Source organism: Castanea sativa, chromosome 6, assembly GCF_040712315.1.
Source record: "Castanea sativa cultivar Marrone di Chiusa Pesio chromosome 6, ASM4071231v1".
Classification (NCBI taxonomy): domain Eukaryota; kingdom Viridiplantae; phylum Streptophyta; class Magnoliopsida; order Fagales; family Fagaceae; genus Castanea; species Castanea sativa.
Genome location: NC_134018.1, coordinates 42,923,078 through 42,943,821, shown reverse-complemented (window position 1 = coordinate 42,943,821; position 20,744 = coordinate 42,923,078). Strand labels below are relative to the sequence as shown.

The 20,744-nt window shown below is 35.4% G+C and overlaps 1 protein-coding gene, 1 long non-coding RNA gene and 1 pseudogene across 2 annotated transcripts; all 3 read right to left on the bottom strand.

Moving 5' to 3' along the window:
• Positions 1–1,010: 1,010 nt before the first annotated feature.
• LOC142640002 (large ribosomal subunit protein uL10-like) lies at positions 1,011–2,915 on the bottom strand (annotated as a pseudogene).
• Positions 2,916–13,149: 10,234 nt separating this feature from the next.
• On the bottom strand, positions 13,150–14,765 carry LOC142641547 (uncharacterized). The gene is made up of 3 exons (XM_075815996.1): positions 14,671–14,765; positions 13,875–13,914; positions 13,150–13,671 (listed from the first exon to the last, which is right to left on the bottom strand). Exon 3 carries the CDS (start codon positions 13,664–13,666, stop codon positions 13,361–13,363), a length of 306 nt encoding a protein of 101 aa, XP_075672111.1. The 5' UTR covers positions 13,667–13,671; positions 13,875–13,914; positions 14,671–14,765; the 3' UTR covers positions 13,150–13,360.
• Positions 14,766–14,967: 202 nt separating this feature from the next.
• On the bottom strand, positions 14,968–15,933 carry LOC142639140 (uncharacterized). Its single transcript, XR_012845130.1, has 3 exons — positions 15,889–15,933; positions 15,321–15,519; positions 14,968–15,006 (listed from the first exon to the last, which is right to left on the bottom strand). It is a non-coding gene; the product is annotated as an uncharacterized LOC142639140 (long non-coding RNA).
• Positions 15,934–20,744: the final 4,811 nt, after the last annotated feature.

Here is a 20,744-nt window from a genome sequence, read left to right as displayed (position 1 = left end):
GTCTCCTTTTTTGTGTGGAAAAGAAGTCTAGTCCTTCTTGGTTTTGGATATGCTAGCCAACTCAATTCTCCTATATAAGCATAGTGCTGTTGTGGCAAATAAAGAGTGTGTGAGATAAAGAGGCTCTCATTTGTTTGGTTCTTTGATATTTGTAGGTTGCAATTTGGAATAGCGAGAGAGGTTTGTTACCGCTTGGTTTTGGTTTTGAGGTTTGGTGATTTTTGTTCTCTTGGTGTGTTGCAACTTTTGGATTTGATTTATGGCTCTTTCATTGGTTTGTGCGCAATCTGCATTTGGTATTTGGTATTCGTATTTGGTATTTGTGAAGTTTTGGTTTTGTATTTGTGAGAGAGAGCTACTTGGGTGTATTTGGAATTTGGGATTGTGAGAGCGCCAATGCACCAGGCTGTTGCTGAACCAAGTAAATCTTGGTGTTTTATATCTATTTTCTTTTGAATTAATTTTCTTCATTCCTATTGTTAATTTAAAAATCTTTCTCAAGCTTAAAATATTTTCAAAATCAATCTTGGTAATTTAAAAGCTTCCGCTATTTTACAACACCTTCTTCAAACCCATTGATATATTATTATTATTAACTATAAAAATTAGCTATATGTTAAGCTATTCACACTACATTAAGCTAATTTATTGTCAATCACTCGATTTTTGAATGAAGCCCACTAAAATGAAACAAGATTAAAAATTCAATAACAAAAAAATCGAATCCAAAAAAAAGAATTTTTTTTGAGGAAAAAAGAAAAGTTAGTAACAAAACTGAGTGCGACGGCATTCAAAAGCTAATCATAGTTTGTCTTGAGATTGGGGCCTAATGCTTGGTCGAGCCATTCGTAATTTTCCAATAACGCTAGACCCACTGAATCACTAAGCAGGCCCAATTTAAACCACAAGCCCACTCAAATTCCCAAACTAAGACCCATTTTATCACCGTCAGATCAAGAGGAAAAAATCCTAACCCTTTATATTTTTTCACTTAAAAAAAAAAGACGTTATTAGGTTCTCATAAAAAATAAAAAACAAAAAAAAATGTCCTCATCCAACTTTTCAGCAAACTCTTCCTTCTTCTCTTCATCCTTCACAGCAACAGCAGCAGGGGCACCACCAAAAGGAGTTGCTGCAACAGGGGCAGCGGCAACAGCAAAAATGCTAGGATCCTGCATTTATACTCAAAAACATTAATCTATTGAACAAAGGGTGGGACTTGACTAAATGTGAAAAAGAGGTCGCCTAGAGAGGAATCATATACATCTAAATACTCCTTTAACTTTCTCTACCTGAAGGAAAGAATAACCAATAACAACAGCAACTGCAAGAACATTCACGTAGGCATTGGTGAACATATGTGGTGCAGCAGCTAGGTTTGGATATGAGAGAGCAAGCGACAGTGATGTCACCATAGAGATATAAATGAAGAACTTCACTATCAGGTCCTCATCCATAGATCAAGGACTTCATGGCTAAAGACAGACCCGTCATCGTACACTTGAAGTACAACAAGGCCATAAGAGAATGGCTAAGAAGGGCAGCCTCGGAAGACCCAACCTTGTCACCCTTCTTAATCAGCTCTACGGGGGTGATGATTTCAACAGTCCCTTTATTGATTTTGGTGGGAATATTAAGCACCTGAAGATAATGGCATAAGGACAAATGCTTCATACAAATATAAAACCAAATGATTTTTAAGACAAGATTACAAACCTGGAAAAAGGAGGTCAGTAATGGATCTAGACCTGTGTTGCCAGGAGGGATAACACAACATCAATTGGTGCTACCAACCAAACACGAGCAAGAGCTCCAACTTGTTTAGTTTAAAAGTGTTACAACCAAGTTAGTTAAACTTCAGAACAGGATAAATCATTTAGGACATGATTCTAAGACATCCTCAGCCTCAAACAGAATGATTCAACTTTCAAGGATAACAAAAACAAAATAATCACAACAGCCAATATCTTAAGCTCATTCAAGGTTTACTTGATTAATTTATTCTTTTTCTTTACATAGTAAATAAAGACCATGACTTAAAAGTTGTTAGTTCTTCACACATCTATGCTTATGATACATAACTACATTATAGTTAAAATTACACCATTTGAGTAGATTAGATAAAAATTAGTTTCATTTATATAATTTTTAACAAGTTATAGCTCAACAACAAAATGAGTTATCTATATTATCAATAAATTATAAATATTATCTGATAACTTATGAAGGTATCTATAAATTAAGTAATCCACTATAAATTCTTTTAATCATTAATATGTAGAACTCGGCTTGTTTAATATTACACACATACATAGTTAAATAGATATCATTCACAAGGAATTTTTCATAATTTATTTTTCTCCTCAAATAAATAAATAAAGCTAAGGAACCAAAAAAAGTCTCAGTTTCTAAGAAAGTAGAATCTCCTACTTTGCTTAGACTGTAGAAGTTTTGTCCCTTCTTCGAATGAGAGCTTGTTTTTTCAACGTCTGTTCTCAAGAGTATCACGTATACTCTTCAAGCTAGTGGTATTATTTTTTTTTGTGGGTTTGGGGAAACAGTTCTTAAAATTCTCTACTTCGAAATTGAACTTGTGGACTACCTGAGTGGACGATGGAACAACTGACAATGAGTTGGAACAATCTATTGCTCTCGGATAAGTAGAGGTCTAGATTCATCCTCCCTGAAGATCATAGGAGGGGCAAATTTGTTATTGCTACGAAATTCTTCACCTCACGATTCCTCCAAATGGAAGCAGCTGCTAGCACTTTCTGGCAACTTTGGAGGACGACAAATGGTTTCAGAGTTAAGAACCAAGGAAACAATATTGTATTGTTTGTGTTCGATATTCTGGCGGATGTCGACAAAATTTTAAAAAGCCAACCTTGGAGTTTTGATAGGCATCTGATCGTCATGCAACGATATACAGGAGATGCACCAGTGCATGAGCTCGCTTTCAACAAAGTGCCATTTTGGGTTCAAGTCCACGACATCCCTACTAGTTTTCTTACTAGGAAAGTGGCAGAAATTTGTGCGAAATAGTGGGGATATTCAAAGGTCCAACGGAGCGGTGGATGAGAATGGAGGTAGTTTTTTTCGAGTGAGGGTGATGCTTGATATCACATTGCCTTTGTGTAGAGGTAGAGTCATTACCTTAGCCAGTGGAGAGAAGAGATGGATTAGATTCAATTATGAACGATTACCGTGTCTATGCTATTGGTGTGGGTGTATGAATCATGATGACAGGGACTACGAGGTATCGGTTCAAAGTAATGGTACCTTAACCTTGGATCAACAACAATTTGGCCCGTTTCTGAGAGCATCGCCGTACAAATCGTCAGGGGACGACGTGATCTATGTCCCCGGTTACTATGAGAAGAGGGCAAGCAGATTGCAGGCACGGAGCAGGGATGAAGGTAGCTCTCATAATATGGTTCACGTTCAGTCAGGCACTATAACTCCGGCGGACACAGAACCAAAAATGGCGGAGAAAGGGGAGGAGGAAAATCAGAATGTGGAGGCAGTTACAAAAGTAATTGTGCAGCGAAGTTTGGGGAAGGAGACAGAAACGGTTGGAGCCATAAATGATAATCACTCAATGCCGAAAAATAAGGAAGTGATTATGACTTACATAAGGTGCAATGATTCTGATTTCCTTTCCAAAAAGGATGAATTTGATATGCTCTTTAACCACTCCAGCTCAGCTAAGTCCACTGATACGGAATTAATGGGGGCAATATTAGAGGGGAATAGCATTGAAACGTCCAACATAAATGCTAATTCCGTTAAGGCAGCAGGATTGGAATGCAACCAAACTTCTATGATACCAACCCTTGCCACGAGAAATTACACAGTCCTCATGGTAGACCACATCATTTGTCTATCATTCCAGTAAAAAACTCCCACCTATTTAAAATTGCTGAGTCAGTATTTAGTTTTTATTTAAAACTCTACAATTTTAAACAAGTGTGAGTCTTTTACTGAAATGGTGGACAACATCACTTGTCCACCATGAGGACCTTATAATTTCTCGCTAGCCACCTCCATGCAAAATATGCATGTGCCTACCAATCTAAATGATGAGACTAGCGGATCAACGGTCAAGATTAATGATCACCCAACAAGCATTAGGACTTGGAAAAGACTCATGCGCCAAGTTAACCCAGCTGGGGTAGAGAACAAGTGTGATGAAAAAATTAAGAGAAAGTTGAGCACGTGCATGGTGACTTCCACAGACTCTCCAAGCGAAAAGTTGCAAGTGATGAAGATCAACCCCTCATCAGATTTAATGGGAGAGGCTGCTGAGCAGCCCCGCCAAAAGTCATGAGTCTCTTAATATGGAACTGTTACGGGCTTGGGAACCTAGTGACAAAAAAAGAGCTCGGTGATTTAATCTAGGCAAAAGATCCCTTTGTTGTGTTCATTGCCAAGACATGGACGGACGAAGCAAGGCTCAAAAAAAATAAAAGGGAATTTACACGTTGACAAAGCAAAGGAGTTAGCTAAGGATTTTTCAAATATTGAGTATGGTCTTGTACTAAGACAAGGTAATAGGTCAGCCCATAACATTGCTAGACATGCAAGACATGTTAGCAAGTTTACGGTGTGGATGGAGGATGTTCCTCCACACCTAGTTTCTGTAATTCAAGCTAATTCGGTTCTCTTTGAATAAAATTAAAGTATTGATTCTCAAAAAAAAATAAAAATAAGGAACCAGACATCTTATTAATTTACCTTGTACTTGGTGTTTCTACATATGAGAACCACCAAGTCGCCACGTAGACCTTTGTGAATACTCAGTAGCTGAGTAGATCCGATGTTGTTGGTCGCCACAATAAGGATCTGGTTGTACTGGTACTCGTCCAATGGCTATCATAGTTTGGAGTCGTAGGCAATTTTCTTCTCATATCTCATTCAAGGGTTACTTGATTAATTTATTATTGTTCTTTATATAGTAAATAAAGACCATAACTTAAAAGTTGTTAGTTCTTCACACATCTATGCTTACGATACATAACTACATTATAGTTAAAATTACACCATTTGAGTAGATTAGACAAAAATTAGTTTCATTTATAAATTCTTAACATGTTATATAGCTCAACAACAAAATGGGTTATCTATATTATCAATAAATTATAAATATTATTTGATAACTTAGGAAGATATCTACAAATTAAGTAATCCACTATAAATTCTTTTAATCATTAATATGTAGAACTCGGCTTGTTTAATATTACACACACATACATAGTTAAATAGACACCGTTCACAAGGGCTTCTTCATAATTTATTTTTCTCCTCAAATAAATAAATAAAACTAAGGAACCAGACGTCTTTAAAAAAAAAAAAATTCACCTTGTACTTGGTGTTTCTACACATTAGAACCACCAAGTCGCCACCTAGACCTTTGCAAATACTCTGTAGCTAAGTGGATCCGACGTTGTCGGCCGCCACAATAAGGATCTGGTTGTACTCGTTCAACGGCTGGCATAGTTTGGAGTCGTAGGAAATCTTCTTCTCATATCTCATTCAAGGGTTACTTGACTAATTTATTCTTTTTCTTTATATAGTAAATAAAGACCATGACTTAAAAGTTGTTAGTTCTTCACACATCTATGCTTGTAAAACATAACTATATTATAGTTAAAATTACACCATTCGAGTAGATTAGATAAAAATTAGTTTCATTTATATAATTTTTAACAAGTTATAGCTCAACAACAAAATGGGTCATCTATATTATCAATAAATTTTAAATATTATTTGATAACTTATGAAGATATCTACAAATTAAGTAATCCACTATAAATTCTTTTAATCATTAATACGTAGAACTCGACTTGTTTAATATTACACACACATACATAGTTAAATAGACACCATTCACAAGGGCTTTTTCATAATTTACTTTTCTCCTCAAAAAAATAAATAAATAAAACTAACGAACCAAACATCTTATTAAATGTTAAAAAAATACCTTGTACTTGGTGTTTCTACACATGAGAACCATCGAGTCGCCGAATACTCTGTAGCTGAATGGATCCAACGTTGTCGGCCGCCATGATAAGGATCTGGTTGTACTCGTCCAATGGCTGGTATAGTTTGGAGTCGTAGGCAATCTTCTTATCATATCTCATTCAAGGGTTACTTGATTACTTTATTCTTTTTCTTTATATAGTAAATAAAGACCATGACTTAAAAGTTGTTAGTTCTTTACACATCTATGCTTATGATACATGACTACATTATAGTTAAAATTACACAATTTGAGTAGATTAGATAAAAATTAGTTTCATTTATATAATTTTTAACAAGTTATATAGCTCAACAACAAAATGGGTTATCTATATTATCAATAAATTATAAATATTATTTGATAATTTGTGAAGATATCTACAAATTAAGTAACCCACTATAAATTCTTTTAATCGTTAATATGTAGAACTCGGCTTGTTTAATATTACACACTCATACATAGTTAAATAGACATCATTCACAAGGGTTTTTTCATATTTTATTTTTCTTCTCAAATAAATAAATAAAACTAAGGAACCTAACATCTTATTAAAAGTAAAAAATTTACCTTGTACTTGGTGTTTCTACACATGGGAACCACCGAGTCGCCACGTAGACCTTTGCGAATACTTTGTAGCTAAGTGGATTCCACATTGTCGGCCGTCACGATAAGGATCTGGTTGTACTTGTCCAACAGCTGGCATAGTTTGGAGTTGTAGGCAATCTTCTTCTCATATTAGGTTTTTTAAGGTTAAAATTTAAAAAAACCCAGTGGTTAGATAATATTTCTAATAACGTCTTCTTCTTTTTTTCTTGAGAAGCTAATAATATTTTTTTTAAGTGAAAAAATATAACGGGTTTTTGAGGATCATTTATGTGTGATGGTTAGGATTTTTTCCTTTGGATCTGACGGTGATTAAATGGGTCTTAGTTTGGGAATTTTAGTGGGCTTGTTGTTTAAATTGTGCCTACTTAGTGACTCAATGGGTCTAGCGTTATTGAAAAATTACGTCTGGCTTGACCAAGCATTAGGCCCCAATCTCAAGACAATCTATGATTAGGTTTTGAATGCCGTAGCACTCAGTTTTGTTACTGAACTTTTTTATTTTCCTCAAAAAAAAAAACTCTTTTTTTTGGATTCGATTTTTTTGTTATTGAATTTTTAATCTTGTTGCAATTTAGTGGGCTTCATTCATAAATCGAGTGATTGACAATAAATTAGCTTATTGTAGTGTGAATGGTTTAACATATTTCTAATTTTTGAAGTTAATAATAATAGAATATCAATGGGTTTGAAGAAGGTGTTGTAAAATAGTGGAAGCTTAAATTATTAAGATTTTAACCGAGAAAATATTTTAAGCTCGAGAAAAATCTTTAAAGTCTTAATTAACAATAGGAAGGAAGAAAGGTAATTCAAAAGAAAATAGACACAGAACACCAAGATTTACGTGATTCATCAATAGCCTACATTCACGGCAATGACGAACAAATTTCACTATAACAAATTTGGGATAATACAAATATGGTGTTGAGGCACTCACACAAACTCAATTCCCAAATACACCCAAATAACTCTCTCTCACAAATACAAAACCAAAGCTTCACAAATACCAAATACGAATACTAAATACCAAATGCAAATTGCATACAAACCAAAGAGAGAGCCACAAATCAAATCCAAAAGTTGCAAAACACCAAGAGAAAACAAATCACCAAACCGCAAAACCAAGTGGTAACAAACCTCTCTCACTATTCCAAATTGCAACTTACAAATATCAAAGAACCAAACAAGAAAGAGTCGCTTTATCTCACACACTATCTATTTGCCGCAATAGCCTTATGCTTATATAGGAGAATTGAGTTTGCTAGCATATCCAAAACCAAGATGGACTAGACTTTTTTTCCACACACAAAAGGAGAATCACTCATATTCAAATAGAACTCAAAATCAAGTGGTAGACAAGACTTCCAATAGAGCTTGATAACTTCAAACAACAATAACCCAAAAGGAATAAAATTCCTTTCTTATCCAAATCTAACAAGGAGTCAAACTCCTAATTCAAGCCATATTCTACAAAAGGAACAACTTATCTAATTATATTGGTTATGTGGTCCCCAAACCTACTTGAGCTACGACACTAAACAAAGGATTTGGGCCTCAATTTACTTGTTTGTGGGCTTTATTGCAATCCCACAGGTGAAGCTCTGAACTTCAGCTAGTTATTCCCAACTGTACTCTTTTCCAAAGTACCTTTTTTCGGTCTACACACCCTCCCCTTCCAATCGTTCTTCCCACACTGTGTTTAACTACCCTCTCTATGTTTGTGTTTTCCTTCTTTTTCTTCCCTCCACCCTTGTTTCCCTGTGTTTACCATCCTTTTTCCCAGTGCCTCCTCTAGCGTTTTTCAACCAACCCTTCCTATTTGCCTCCTCCTTTTTATAGTCTCTCATTAGTGGGACACTCATCATTATTACTTTCACCAATTCACACATATCTCCACTTACTCCAGAATCCCAAGGAATCATCATGACTTCTCAGGATTCTCTTGAAACTTCTTCCGGATGCTGAATAGCGTTCGGTAGCGAATTTCCCAAAGGCACTAACTGTGCTCAATTACCAACCTGAACTTGTCCATTCCCTCGTCAGACTCCCCTCGGTTTATTAGTTAGTATTAGGCCTAACCTGGCCCCGAACACGATAGGATTCCCCTGAACGCTAATCCTTTGTCCTTTACACATTTTTCAGTGGATTGGTCCTAAACCTACAGTGTTGAGCCTTGGTCACATAGGCCATTCTTGTTTACCCAGACCCAAGCTCCTACAAGCTAAATCTACAATATTCGGTCGGATCTAGTGAAAATTTCTTTATCTCCAACAAAATATGTCAAAAACATTCTTCATCACCATTTCTAATAAGTTTTGACTAAATCTGACAACCACCCGTGGACAAATAAATGATTGAACGGTTTGAACCATTGCTTCTCTTTAGTTGACAATAGGTATTGCCTTTTATCACCCCAATGTGATTGAGTATAGTCCTAGTTGAGTCCAAAACCAACTCGGATTGACTCGTGAACACCTCTAAAGATGTCACTAGTGAGTTTCCTACATGTTCATTTAAAATTTTGCTTTAGGTTCATATCACATCACACTAGTTATTAATGAACTTATTAGAGCAATGAAAGATGATGTCATAAGTTACTCTTTATTGACAATATTAGTTTTAGTGAATGAAAATAGACAAAACCAATGCATAGTTGGATATTAGACAGATGCTTTAGAATTTAAAGACCTTTAGCTAAGTATGTATAAAACACAATACATGCAACGGAAGTTTAGTAAACTGAGAGTCTATTTCGATACCGTTTATTATACTGAAAACTGAAAACAATAAAATAATAATAATAAATTATTGTTCACTCTTGTTTTTACTGTTCATATGCCTTGGCGCACTGTTCATGTCCCATGAACAATGCACCAGGCGCTACTTAAAAAAAAACGTGGATGTGGGAAGCGCAAAACACGCTTCCCAAATGCTCACTGAGAGAAAATAATAAAGAAATTGTAAACTTGATGATCTATGATAACAAATAGCAGTTATTTTTTATATCTTACTTCAATGATTTTACAAAGATTGAATAATATATGGATTGTATTTTAAGAATGTAGTGGGCAACATGGAGAAATGCATCAAAAGTATTATATGACGAATAGTTATTCATTTAAATGGAAATAGTTACGAAATTATTATATTTTGATTCAAGTAAGAGAAACGATAATACTTAGATGAACAAGGCCACGAGTAAAGAGCACGAAGCCCAAAGGGGCCAAATCCCATACCACCTCCAATCCAATACTGCGAAAATTTCACACGAGTAGCTCCGATTAGCTCGCGATCCCAGCACCCACTCACTGACACCAACCACTAAACATGTGCATATATATTTTATTATCTCCGACAACATGACGGTGGAGTTCAGATAACTCTCAAAGACTCTAAAGAAGATCGGAGGAATCACAGCCATTCATCATCAACAACCCGAAAATGACCCAGCTTCATCAAAACCATTACCACCACCATCAGTAGTAGCAAACTCTTCTAGATCCAAATTCAACAAGAAGGCTTTGTGTATCGGGTTGGGGCTCCACGAGACCTCAGACAAGATCACAAGGCTCGCCCAATGTAAGCTTATCTATAATGTATTCTATACTGTTATAGTTTATTTGGTTGCTGCCAAAATTAGTTGGTTAAAGTTACAATAACAAAACAAATATTTTAAACGACGTGTCGTAGAATCTCTCTGATTCAAACTTAGTCTTATTGGTTCGTGTTAGAGATGTACAAATTTTAGTACATATGTTCTATATTTTATAAATTGATGTGTTATCCTTTACAAAAAATTAAGAAGCTTGTTGTAATAAAATTGATAATAGCTTTAGCATTTTCCATAGGAGAAAGTATCTTATGCAATAGGTGTGAAACCTCACACAAGTGGATCCCATATATGCATGTAAGGGTGGTGTTGTATGTATTTGTTACATAAGATACCACTTCATGAAAGAAATCTTATAAAACTAGAAACATAAGTGATGATAGGGATACTGTAATCGCTTATCTTCAACAAGAGATCTTCTTTACCTGCTCGTCTCTATCGTCTTCCTCAACATTTAATTTGTCCTTTGACACAAGCGGTTTGCCCAACACTTCCCGAGGTAGGCTCGCTTATTGGGCTGCTCGGGGAGCCAGCTTTCTCGTCCCTCCTCCTCGAATTCTCATTCGTGTGTTGGGTTAAAACTTAAGCCTAAATGGACCCTTTCATTTCCTGTGCCCTATTTCGTACTCAGATCTTACCCTCCCACAGATATGTTGTGTGTAAATCACTAAACTATAGTATTTTAAAATATTATTGTTTCCCTTATTTAACTTTTTTTATCAACCCAATCATAATTTATTTATTGTTTTAATTTTATTTTCTTTTGTGATTTTGGTAATTAACTCCCTTTTCCTATAGATCTGACCTCAAACTCATCGTGATATTACTTTGCATAGTTTTCTCTCTTATTTTATTTATTTATTTATTTTTAAATTTAAAGACTTCACTCTAAATGTGAACTAAACCTGTTAAAGGAAAATTTTAAAAGGGATTAAGATATAAATTAGCCCCACTTACAACTTTCGGCTATATTTATGTACTCCATATAACAGAATCAATGGATAAAAAGGGGCAAAGATCAAAAGAATACTAGAGAAGAACAATATCCTAGTGCAAAAGAGTTAAAGAGGTCACATCCTGCATGACTCAAGACTCAAGAGTATCCTAATAGATTCTTAAAAAAAAAGGTTAAAAAAAAGTATGATCTAATAGATTGTCTATACTGTATCATATTCAATTGATCATATCCATGCTGGAAAGACTTATGTATGACATATGCTTTTTCATTTAAAAAACTAAAATGTGTGTTATATGCCACCTCCCTATTGCTTTCTAGAAAGCCAAACCCAATCCTATTCTTATGCCCTATTATTTCCGCGTATGGATGGTGTAAGCGTTTGTAATTGTACATTTAATGCAAGGCCATCATTTCCTTTCCTTTCTCTTTGTTAATACGCAAAGAGGAGGGGCCAAAGTTTCATTTTCTAGACAATGAAGAAATGTATCCATTCGGACACGGTTTGTACATGTCAGAGTTAGTATTTCACTAGACATATGTTCGTATTCCAATGCGTCCAATGCAACTAGACAAAAGCTCTTGCCTTCGATTTTTACTTTTAATTTGTTCTGTTCTTCAAACATAATTATCTAGTTACATGGCCAAATACCACTTGAACAGCTTAAATATTCAATTCTCCTAGCTCGTGTGGGATGGGCTAAATATGTAGTCTCCACCGTATTGTTTTGGGTTCATTTGGAAACTGCCACATGACTTGTTGCACTGAAAGACCTGCTCTATAATTGTTGTACGTGTCCTTCTCAAATTAAATTTTGTATTTAATTTTGGTAGATAATTCTGTATATTGTGACAAACAAATAAATCTTGCAGGTGGTCTTCAAATTGAATTCATAAGTCACAACTAATCATAATTTTCTAATCCACCAAGAAAAAAGAGGGGTTGGGGGTTGGTTTGTAATCTAAATATTATTACATAAGTGAAAGAAAGTTGTATTCTGAATTTATGTTACGTTGCCACACATGCCAATTTGTAAAGCTTTTATGCTAACCAGGTGAGGTTTTGGTAAAGCTTTTCAGTCCTAGTCAAATCCAAATGAAACTCCACCCAATCCATATCACTCAACACTAAATCATTAAATATTGTAAACAAGGCAAAAGTCCTGTTTGTCACATCGTACGTATTTAAATCGATTTTCATTCAGCAATAAATAAGCAAGAGAGAGAGAGAGAGAGAGTAAAGAAATTACTCTTTTATGCTTTTATGACTGCATTTCTTTTATTCATAATTTAAAGAACTTCTAAGATGGAGATGGCATGCATCAAGCGATACAATTAATTAGGTGAAAGTAATTAATTGTATCCAACTTAACTGGTTCGTCTTGTATTACACTAGGCCCATGTTCAAATTTAAATCAATGTATATAGATGTACTGGTGCATAAACATATTCACAAGCAATGAATACACATTCACGAACAGATTACATAAATACCTACAAACTATTTGAAGCTTATGCATGAATGCAAAGGCATGTGTAGGAATCTGTGACAAATCAAAATCTACCAAGGAGACCAAACAGCACCACCAGAAATAGAGTTTGGCACCTTTTACTAATTGTAAACCCATCACTTCCACAGGCTGCTCACATACAGACTATACATTACCAACCATTATTACCAATCCTATGAATGTCCCATGAACAAAACACCAAAAAAAATAAATAAATAAAACAGATTTAAGTATTTAAACATTACTCCTAGAATGCATAGTCGAATTGCAGAAACTTGAGGATTTTATTTTGTTCGAGGGAAGGAGAACTTGCAAGTATGTGTGTTAGTGGCTTAGTGTAGCTTTAACAGCTTGAATAATGTTCTTAGAATACAAATCAAGCAAAGACAGCCAAATAATAAAATAGGCATTCTTTAGGAAAAGCCATTCTATTACAATGTTTATCAAACACATGCCCTCGTCAGTTAATTTTCTGACAGGCATAATTGTCTTCACCACATTAAATAGTAAAAGGTTTTAGATAAGCTAGGCATAATTGGTTTCAAAACATAACCTAAAGCATAATAGACCAGCATGTACGTCTTAAGCGACTTCAAGATCCTATATCTAGAGCATGCTCGCCAATAACTCAACCATAGTCGCCTCCAACACCGTCTACAATGCTAGAACCAAAAGCAAAAATCATCTTCAGTTGCCATTCGATTTTTATAGTAACATCTGCCTTCATCGTCCCATACATCATCATCGTCAATATTGACTTCTTCATCGAAAAAGGCTCTACTTAAAACCATACGCCAGTAACGCTTTTCAACACCGTCTAAAAGTACCTCATACCCATAAAGGTCAACACTTGGATCATGCATAGGTATGCTACGCTTAACTCTTCTCTTTCGACCAAGAAAAGCTGGACCAAGACTCTTTTGACAGATTCTCTTTTGAGGCCAATTCTTCCCAGGGTTAGCTTTCATCGCATCTACAATAAATCCAGCGCAAATCAAAAGTTAGGTACACTCACAATTATATTGGAAGTACCGAAGTAATCAAAACCTCAACAGTAGAATATAACCATCCTAGAATCGAACACCCATCTGAACCCTCATTCAAATACTACAAGTTAAAGTCGAGCTAATGACACTTAAAAAGTAAAGAAAATCACAAAAAACTTAAAAGTCATACCGGTGATTTTTTCAATCCAAGCAAAGTCATAACTTTTATCCTGAAGCAAAAACCAAAAATAAAAAATTTGTTAGCATTTATCATATTATGGGAGTTGAATCTTAAAAAAAGAATTTCGCAAGCAAATGCACATCAGCACACACTTATACCTCTTACCTTGAACTTGCAACACAAGTAAATGTCAACAATCTAAAAGGGGAAGTATATATTTGAAATTTGATACAGCTGAAACAAAAATGGTCAGTGAAACACAAGAACACAAGGAGAAACAAAATAGGGAACGTTTCCACTTCAAAATTGTGAAAAGCATCATTAAAGCTAGTAATGAGAACAAATATTTTAATTGATAAGTAATTAATATTATTAATGAACGAAAATCCTTCATGTTCACGAGGACAAATATGAAACACATAAACAAAAATCTCAATAAATGAATGCCTCTAGTCAATCAACTACACAAAATTTCCAATGCAGTAAAAATCAAATTAATTTTCAGAATACACTCATCTAAGTTCTAAAAGAAAGAGGCATGTGATAAAAGAAAGGGAGGAGGGGTTTAAATGCTAGGCAACAATTTTTATATATGTAATATTGATATTAATATTAATATATATAAATATATATATATATATATATATATATATATATATATATATATATATATATATATATATATATATATATATATATATATATATCAACCAAGGAATTACATCATCAAGGCCAAGTATAGCCGGATATAATATTTTGAACAAACAAGTAATATAAAAATAGTAGTGGGAAATGGTGAACTCACATTATAATGGATAAACCTTAAAACGATATTTGAAGAAAACTCAGGTGGAGTTAGCTTAGCAAAATTCTGAGAAACCCTTTCTAGATCAAGCGAAAAACCCTTTATCTGATCCATAAGAGCTTCCTCGGATGTCCACAAAGGACAAGGGATAAAAACCTTTTCAATCACTGCAAAAACAGATCAAATAAAATAATTAGATTTGTTTATCAAGAAAAGGTGACATAGAGTAGGACAAACATCATTGAAGTTCTGTTGGCACCTCTCTGAAAATGTCTTGAGGTTGTAGATGAATCTGATGATGGTTTATCTGATGATTGTTGTATGCTCAAATCACATCTAGAAAGACAAAAAACAAAAAAACAAAAAAAACAAAAAACAATTAAAAAGACAACAATTATAATAATAAAAATAGAAAAAGTCTATGAATATGATAGTGAGTCAAACGACTGTGGGCTGCACATAAAATTGTTGTGTTTAGTTTATCAAAATAAAGAGTTAAAGATCTCTTATTTAACTTTCAAAACCGTTTTCAAAGGTTCGATTTCATGTCAAGAAAATAACTTAAAAAATTAAACAATTAAACAGCTGGTTCAAAATGAACTTTAGCTTTTGATTTTAAAGAACTAAATAGTTTGAGGATTAGAAATTACTTTGACTTCAAAATGGCCTTTGATGTATCTGTGACGGGATCCATTGCAGGTTCTGTGACGGGCTCCATTGTAGGTAGCCTGTGAAGCGGACCTAGTTGATCCTCCAATTCCAATGATTCACCAACTTTTAGCTTCATCCCAAACCTTAGTTGGTCCTCCAGCTCAAAGGATTCACCAATCTCTAGCTTCATCCCAAACCCTAATATCATAGACGAGCAAAACAAAAAATTACTAATGTGTCAGTGTGTCACTAACGGTGAAACAGTCAACAAACCCTAATATGACATGGATTTACACAAATCCGATCAAAAATCGGAGTAAACCATCAAATATCCAGAAGCCAAACGTAACACCAAATTCAAAAATTAATCGAACAATTTGTTAAATTGCAGAGAATAATAAACAAATTTACTTTGTTTTAGAAGCCTAGAACAATCAAAAAAAAATTACGGGATTAAACAACGTCAGCAAGTTTCAAAACCCTAACTCCTCAAAAATACAAAATTATAACGGAGAAACAGCCTTTTGATTACAAAATAAAAATATAAAAGCAAAAAAACATTATTACCTAGATTTGCCATGGTCTCTCTCTCTCTCTCTCTCTCTCTCTCTCTCTCTCTCTCTCTCTCTCTCTCTCTCGTATTAATGGCATGTGTGACTCTACTTGAGTTTCTTTTGTTATAAGAGAAAGAACCCAACTACTTAGTTTAGAGCATTCACATTAAGAAAGCTAAAAAAAATGTAGCTTTTAGAAACTTTAAAAGCTACTTTATCTATTTTAACAACTCATTTTACATTCCACCCTACACCAAAGCATCTATTTTACATAAAATAAAATAAACAATTCATTAAAATAAACAAAAACCACAAAAACCAACGGCAACGGCACCTCCACCGTCGCCCTCTGCAGCCACAACCATAAACCACAAACCACATCATCAAAAAAAAAAACAAAACAAAACAAAACAAAAACAAAAACAAAACAAAACAACAACCACAAACCAACAACCTTCCTCTTCCACTTCTCAACTCGCAACCACCAGCCACAGCAAAAAAATAAATAAATAAATAAAAGAAAAGAAAAGAAAACACCCAAATCGAGAAATCGTGACCCATCCAGCCTGGCAACGCCATCGTGACCCAACCACCCAAATCGAAAAATCAAAGCACCATCACTGTGACTCACCGTTACCCACGACCTAATCACCCAAATCGAATCAACGAACTACTGCACCATGACCCATGAACCAATCAGACCACTAAAACCCACTAAAAAACTAAGCGAAAGGGAGAAAAGACTGGGCGAAGGCTACGGGGAGATGGGATGGGTGAAGGCGAGAGACTTAAGACGTGAGAGAGCTCCGTGGGTGAGCAAAAAAGTTAAGAGAAGGCTTTGTGGAGAGAGGCAGCTTCTGTTTGCGTCGGTGTGAGTAAGAGAGAGTGATAGTGAGATAGGGTAAAATTGATACACGCGTGTGGGAAGTGTCTGAGCATGTGTGAATAAAATAATATTTCTAGCAAATAACTTTCAACTACAGTGGGCTACTATCTCTAGCAGCCCACTGTAGCAAGGAGTCAAAATAATACAGGTTTGACAACTTTGCTATGGAGTGTGTTTTTGGTGTTTGGGTTGCTAAAATGACTATTTCGTCATTTTAGCAACCTCACTGTGAATGCTCTTAGTTGAAGCTCATATGCTTTGTCTGAAACTATTTGGACGCTCTTTGTTGATGTTGAAGTGGATGAGTACTTTATTTTTGTGTTGTTACAAGGATGCAGGTGTTTCTTTGCTTTTCATTTCATATTTTCAGTGAAATTTTTTAACAAACCAAACATGGGAAAATGAATACAGTAAAACAATTTCCGAAGCAGCCAAACACTGGAAATCGTTTTCTGTCCTCTTTTCCATGGCACAACCAAACAACCTAGAAGCATTTTCCTTACCAAAAATTATTTTACACTCAAAAATTCATTTACATGGAGCCAAACGCAGCCTAATTAGTTGCAAATGGTTTGTGCTTGCGTCTGAATTTTGGTTTGTTAAGGCTTGAGTTTAACTTGATCTAGTATGTTTTTCATCTTTGAAATTTCAAAATATATCAAGAAATCCATAAGGGAATCTGACCAGAGTGGGAATTATCTTGGAGTTAAGAGAGAAAGCCACGTAAGGAAGAGTAAGACAACGAGAAGGAAAGGTAAGGCATGGGCCTTCTTTGGGAAGTTAATGATAAGGTTAAGGGTGCATGTGACGGCTTATGAAAAACTAAATTTGTGATTGAATGAAAAAAAATATGTTATTGAAAGAATTGATCTGTACATATATATACCCAAAGACTCAAAACAGAGTCTGTAATCTGTAACTAACTTACTAGAACTTTGCACGTGTGAACACAACTAACAAACACACGTGAGCTACTAACCTACCTATTAGTTATATACAAAAACTACAAGTAGCTTACAGACCATTACAAAACTAATACTAGCTATACTACATGTGTATTTTGTCGTTTATATGTATCTGTGCATTTCTTGATTTTCTTCAACTGTGAACTATTGAATTCAGTTACCAAACAACTGTCCAACTCTTCAATCTTCATATCCGTTGCTTTGACACTTGCTGTGAAATCATCAGAGTGTCTTGCTTGGTCTGATGCACACTGGTGCTGCCCTGATGCACTACCTGCTGCATTGTGTTGCAGCTTGAGCTGCATTAGTGCAGCAACTGATGCTCCTACTACTGTAGAGCTATGTTCCACATTATGCCTTTGACACTCCCCTTCAAGATGGACTGAGGGAGAGTAAATATTGATCAGTCCCACCTTGGAAACTAACTCAGAAAATTGTTTAAACCCCAAAGCCTTGGTCAATAAATCTGCTAATTGACAATGTGTCCTTACATGATTCAATTTTATTACTTTGGCCAACACTTTATCCCTCACAATGTGACAATCAATCTCTATATGCTTTGTTAGTTCATGAAAAACTGGATTGGATCCTATATGTAAAGCAAATTAACTATCACAGAATAGGAGTGCTTCTCTATCATGTTTAACTTGTAAATCCTTTAGCAAATAGAGAATCCATACAATCTCACAAGTGGACACAGCCATTGCCCTGTACTTTGCCTCAGCTGAAGACCTTGACACAGTAGCTTGCTTCTTTGATTTCCAAGAAATTAAGGAATCTCCAAGAAAGAAACAATAACCTGTTACAGATCTTCTTGTGTCTGGACAAGAAGCCCAATCTGCATCACTAAAGCCTTTCACATGAAGTTCTGAGCTGGCAGAAAAGAAGACACCTCTACCTGGTTCATTCTTGAGATAGTGTAAGACTTTGAGAGCAGCTGCATAATGAGGTTTTCGTGCCCTTGCCATGAACTGACTTAGTTTATGGACTACAAAGGAAATATAAGGCCTGGTTATGGTTAAATACAAGAGTCTTCCTACTAGCCTCCTGTATTGACTTGGATCATTGAGCAACTCACCATCAAATTTACTAAGCTTCAAGGTCTGATCCATAGGAACCTTAGAAGGCTTGCATCCTAGCAAACCAGCATCTTCTAATATCTCCAAAGCACATTTCCTTTGACATAAGGAAATGCCCTTATCTGTTCTAGCAACTTCCAAACCAAGAAAGTACCTTAACTCTCCCAAATCCTTCAACTTGAACTTCTGATCTAACAAAGCCTTAAAATCCTCAACACCTTTCTAATCATTACTTGCAATTAATACATCATCAACATACTCTAACAACACAATGAATGATTCACCTTGTTGTCTAGTGAACAATGAGTAGTCTGCCTTGGACTAAATGAAGCCAAACTCAATCAAAGCAGTGGAAAATTTGGAGAACCACATTCTAGATGCCTGTTTAAGACCATATAGAGACTTATTAAGCTTACATACCAGCTGCGATTGCTCCCCCTTACTGCATGACTCCCCCTTGCTGTGAAATCCTGGTGGAAGGGACATATACACTTCCTCATGCAATTCTCCATGGAGAAATGCATTATTCACATCAAGCTGGCTGAGAAACCAGCCTTTCACAGCAGCAACAGCAAGCACACACTTCACAGAGACCATTTTAGCGACAAGTGAGAAAGTATCTATGTAATCAAGTCCTTCCTTTTGTGTAAAACCCTTAGCAACAAGTCTGGCTTTATACCTCTCCACTGAACCATCTAACTTGTATTTTACTCTATACACCCACTTACATCCAATAGGTTTCTTACCTGGTGGCAATGAAGTGATAGTCCATGTGTTATTAGCTTCCAATGCATTAATTTCAGCATCCATAGCATCCTGCCACTTGGGGTTACCTACTGCTTGGTGATAAAAAGTGGGTTCTGTAATGGATGAAATAGCACAACAAAAGGACTTATAGGAAGGGGAAAGGTTAGCATAAGAGATATAAGAAAGAAGGGGGTGTGAGGTACCCATACCTGAAATGGAGGAAACTGGAATGGGAACAGATGAGATCTGATTACAATGATAAAATGCAAGATAAGAGGGAGGTTTGGTAGGTCTAATAGACCTTCTAAGAACAACACGTGGCTGATCAGATGTGTTAGCAACAGGTGGCTGAGCAGACTGAACAGATGCATCAGGTGCATCAGGAAAATCTTAAATATCCTCATCAAAATCATAATGAATTTGGACAATGGTGTCAGCAGAGATAGGCAAAGAAGAATGGGAATGAGTGGAAGAAGGAAAATCAGAAAGAACAGAAGCTAGAGTAGTAGTAGAAGAGAAAACAGGCAAAGGAATGAGATCAAGAGACTGAGAAGGAGGAGAAGAGAAAGGAAAAGTGGATTCATGAAAAACGACATCCCTAGAAATGAAAATAGTATGAGAATCAAGATCTAGAAGCTTATATCCTTTGACATTAAAAGGGTAGCCTAGGAAAACACACTTTCTAGCTCTAGGGGTAAACTTGTGCTTATGTGGAGTAAGATTGGTAGCAAAAAGCAACCAAAAGTCCTAAGATGATGATAGGAAGGAGGTTTATTGAACAAAACCTCAAAAGGAGTTTTATGACCAAGAATTGGAGATGGAAGCCTATTAATTAAGTAGGCTGCAGTGAGAACACAATCACCCCAAAATGAAAAAGGAATATTAGATTGAAGTTGCAATGCCCTAGTAGTAGCAAGAATATGTTGGTGTTTCCTCTCCACAACTGAATTTTGTTGTGGAGTATAAACACAACTCAATTGATGAATAATTCCATTGGAATTATAAAAATCTGGAATGCTAAATTCTAAGGCATTGTCAAATCTAATAGCTTTAATTTTGGTACCAAATTGGGTGAAGATCATGTTATAAAAGGAAACAATCAGTGGTCTAACATCAGATTTTGCTTTTAATAAGAAAATCCAAGTGGCTCTAGAAGCATCATCAACAATGGTAAGGAAGTATTTATAACCAT

Bases quoted from the DNA above. Each gene is read 5' to 3' on its own strand.
- LOC142641547 (XM_075815996.1), bottom strand. From the start codon at position 13,666: ATGAAAGCTAACCCTGGGAAGAATTGGCCTCAAAAGAGAATCTGTCAA.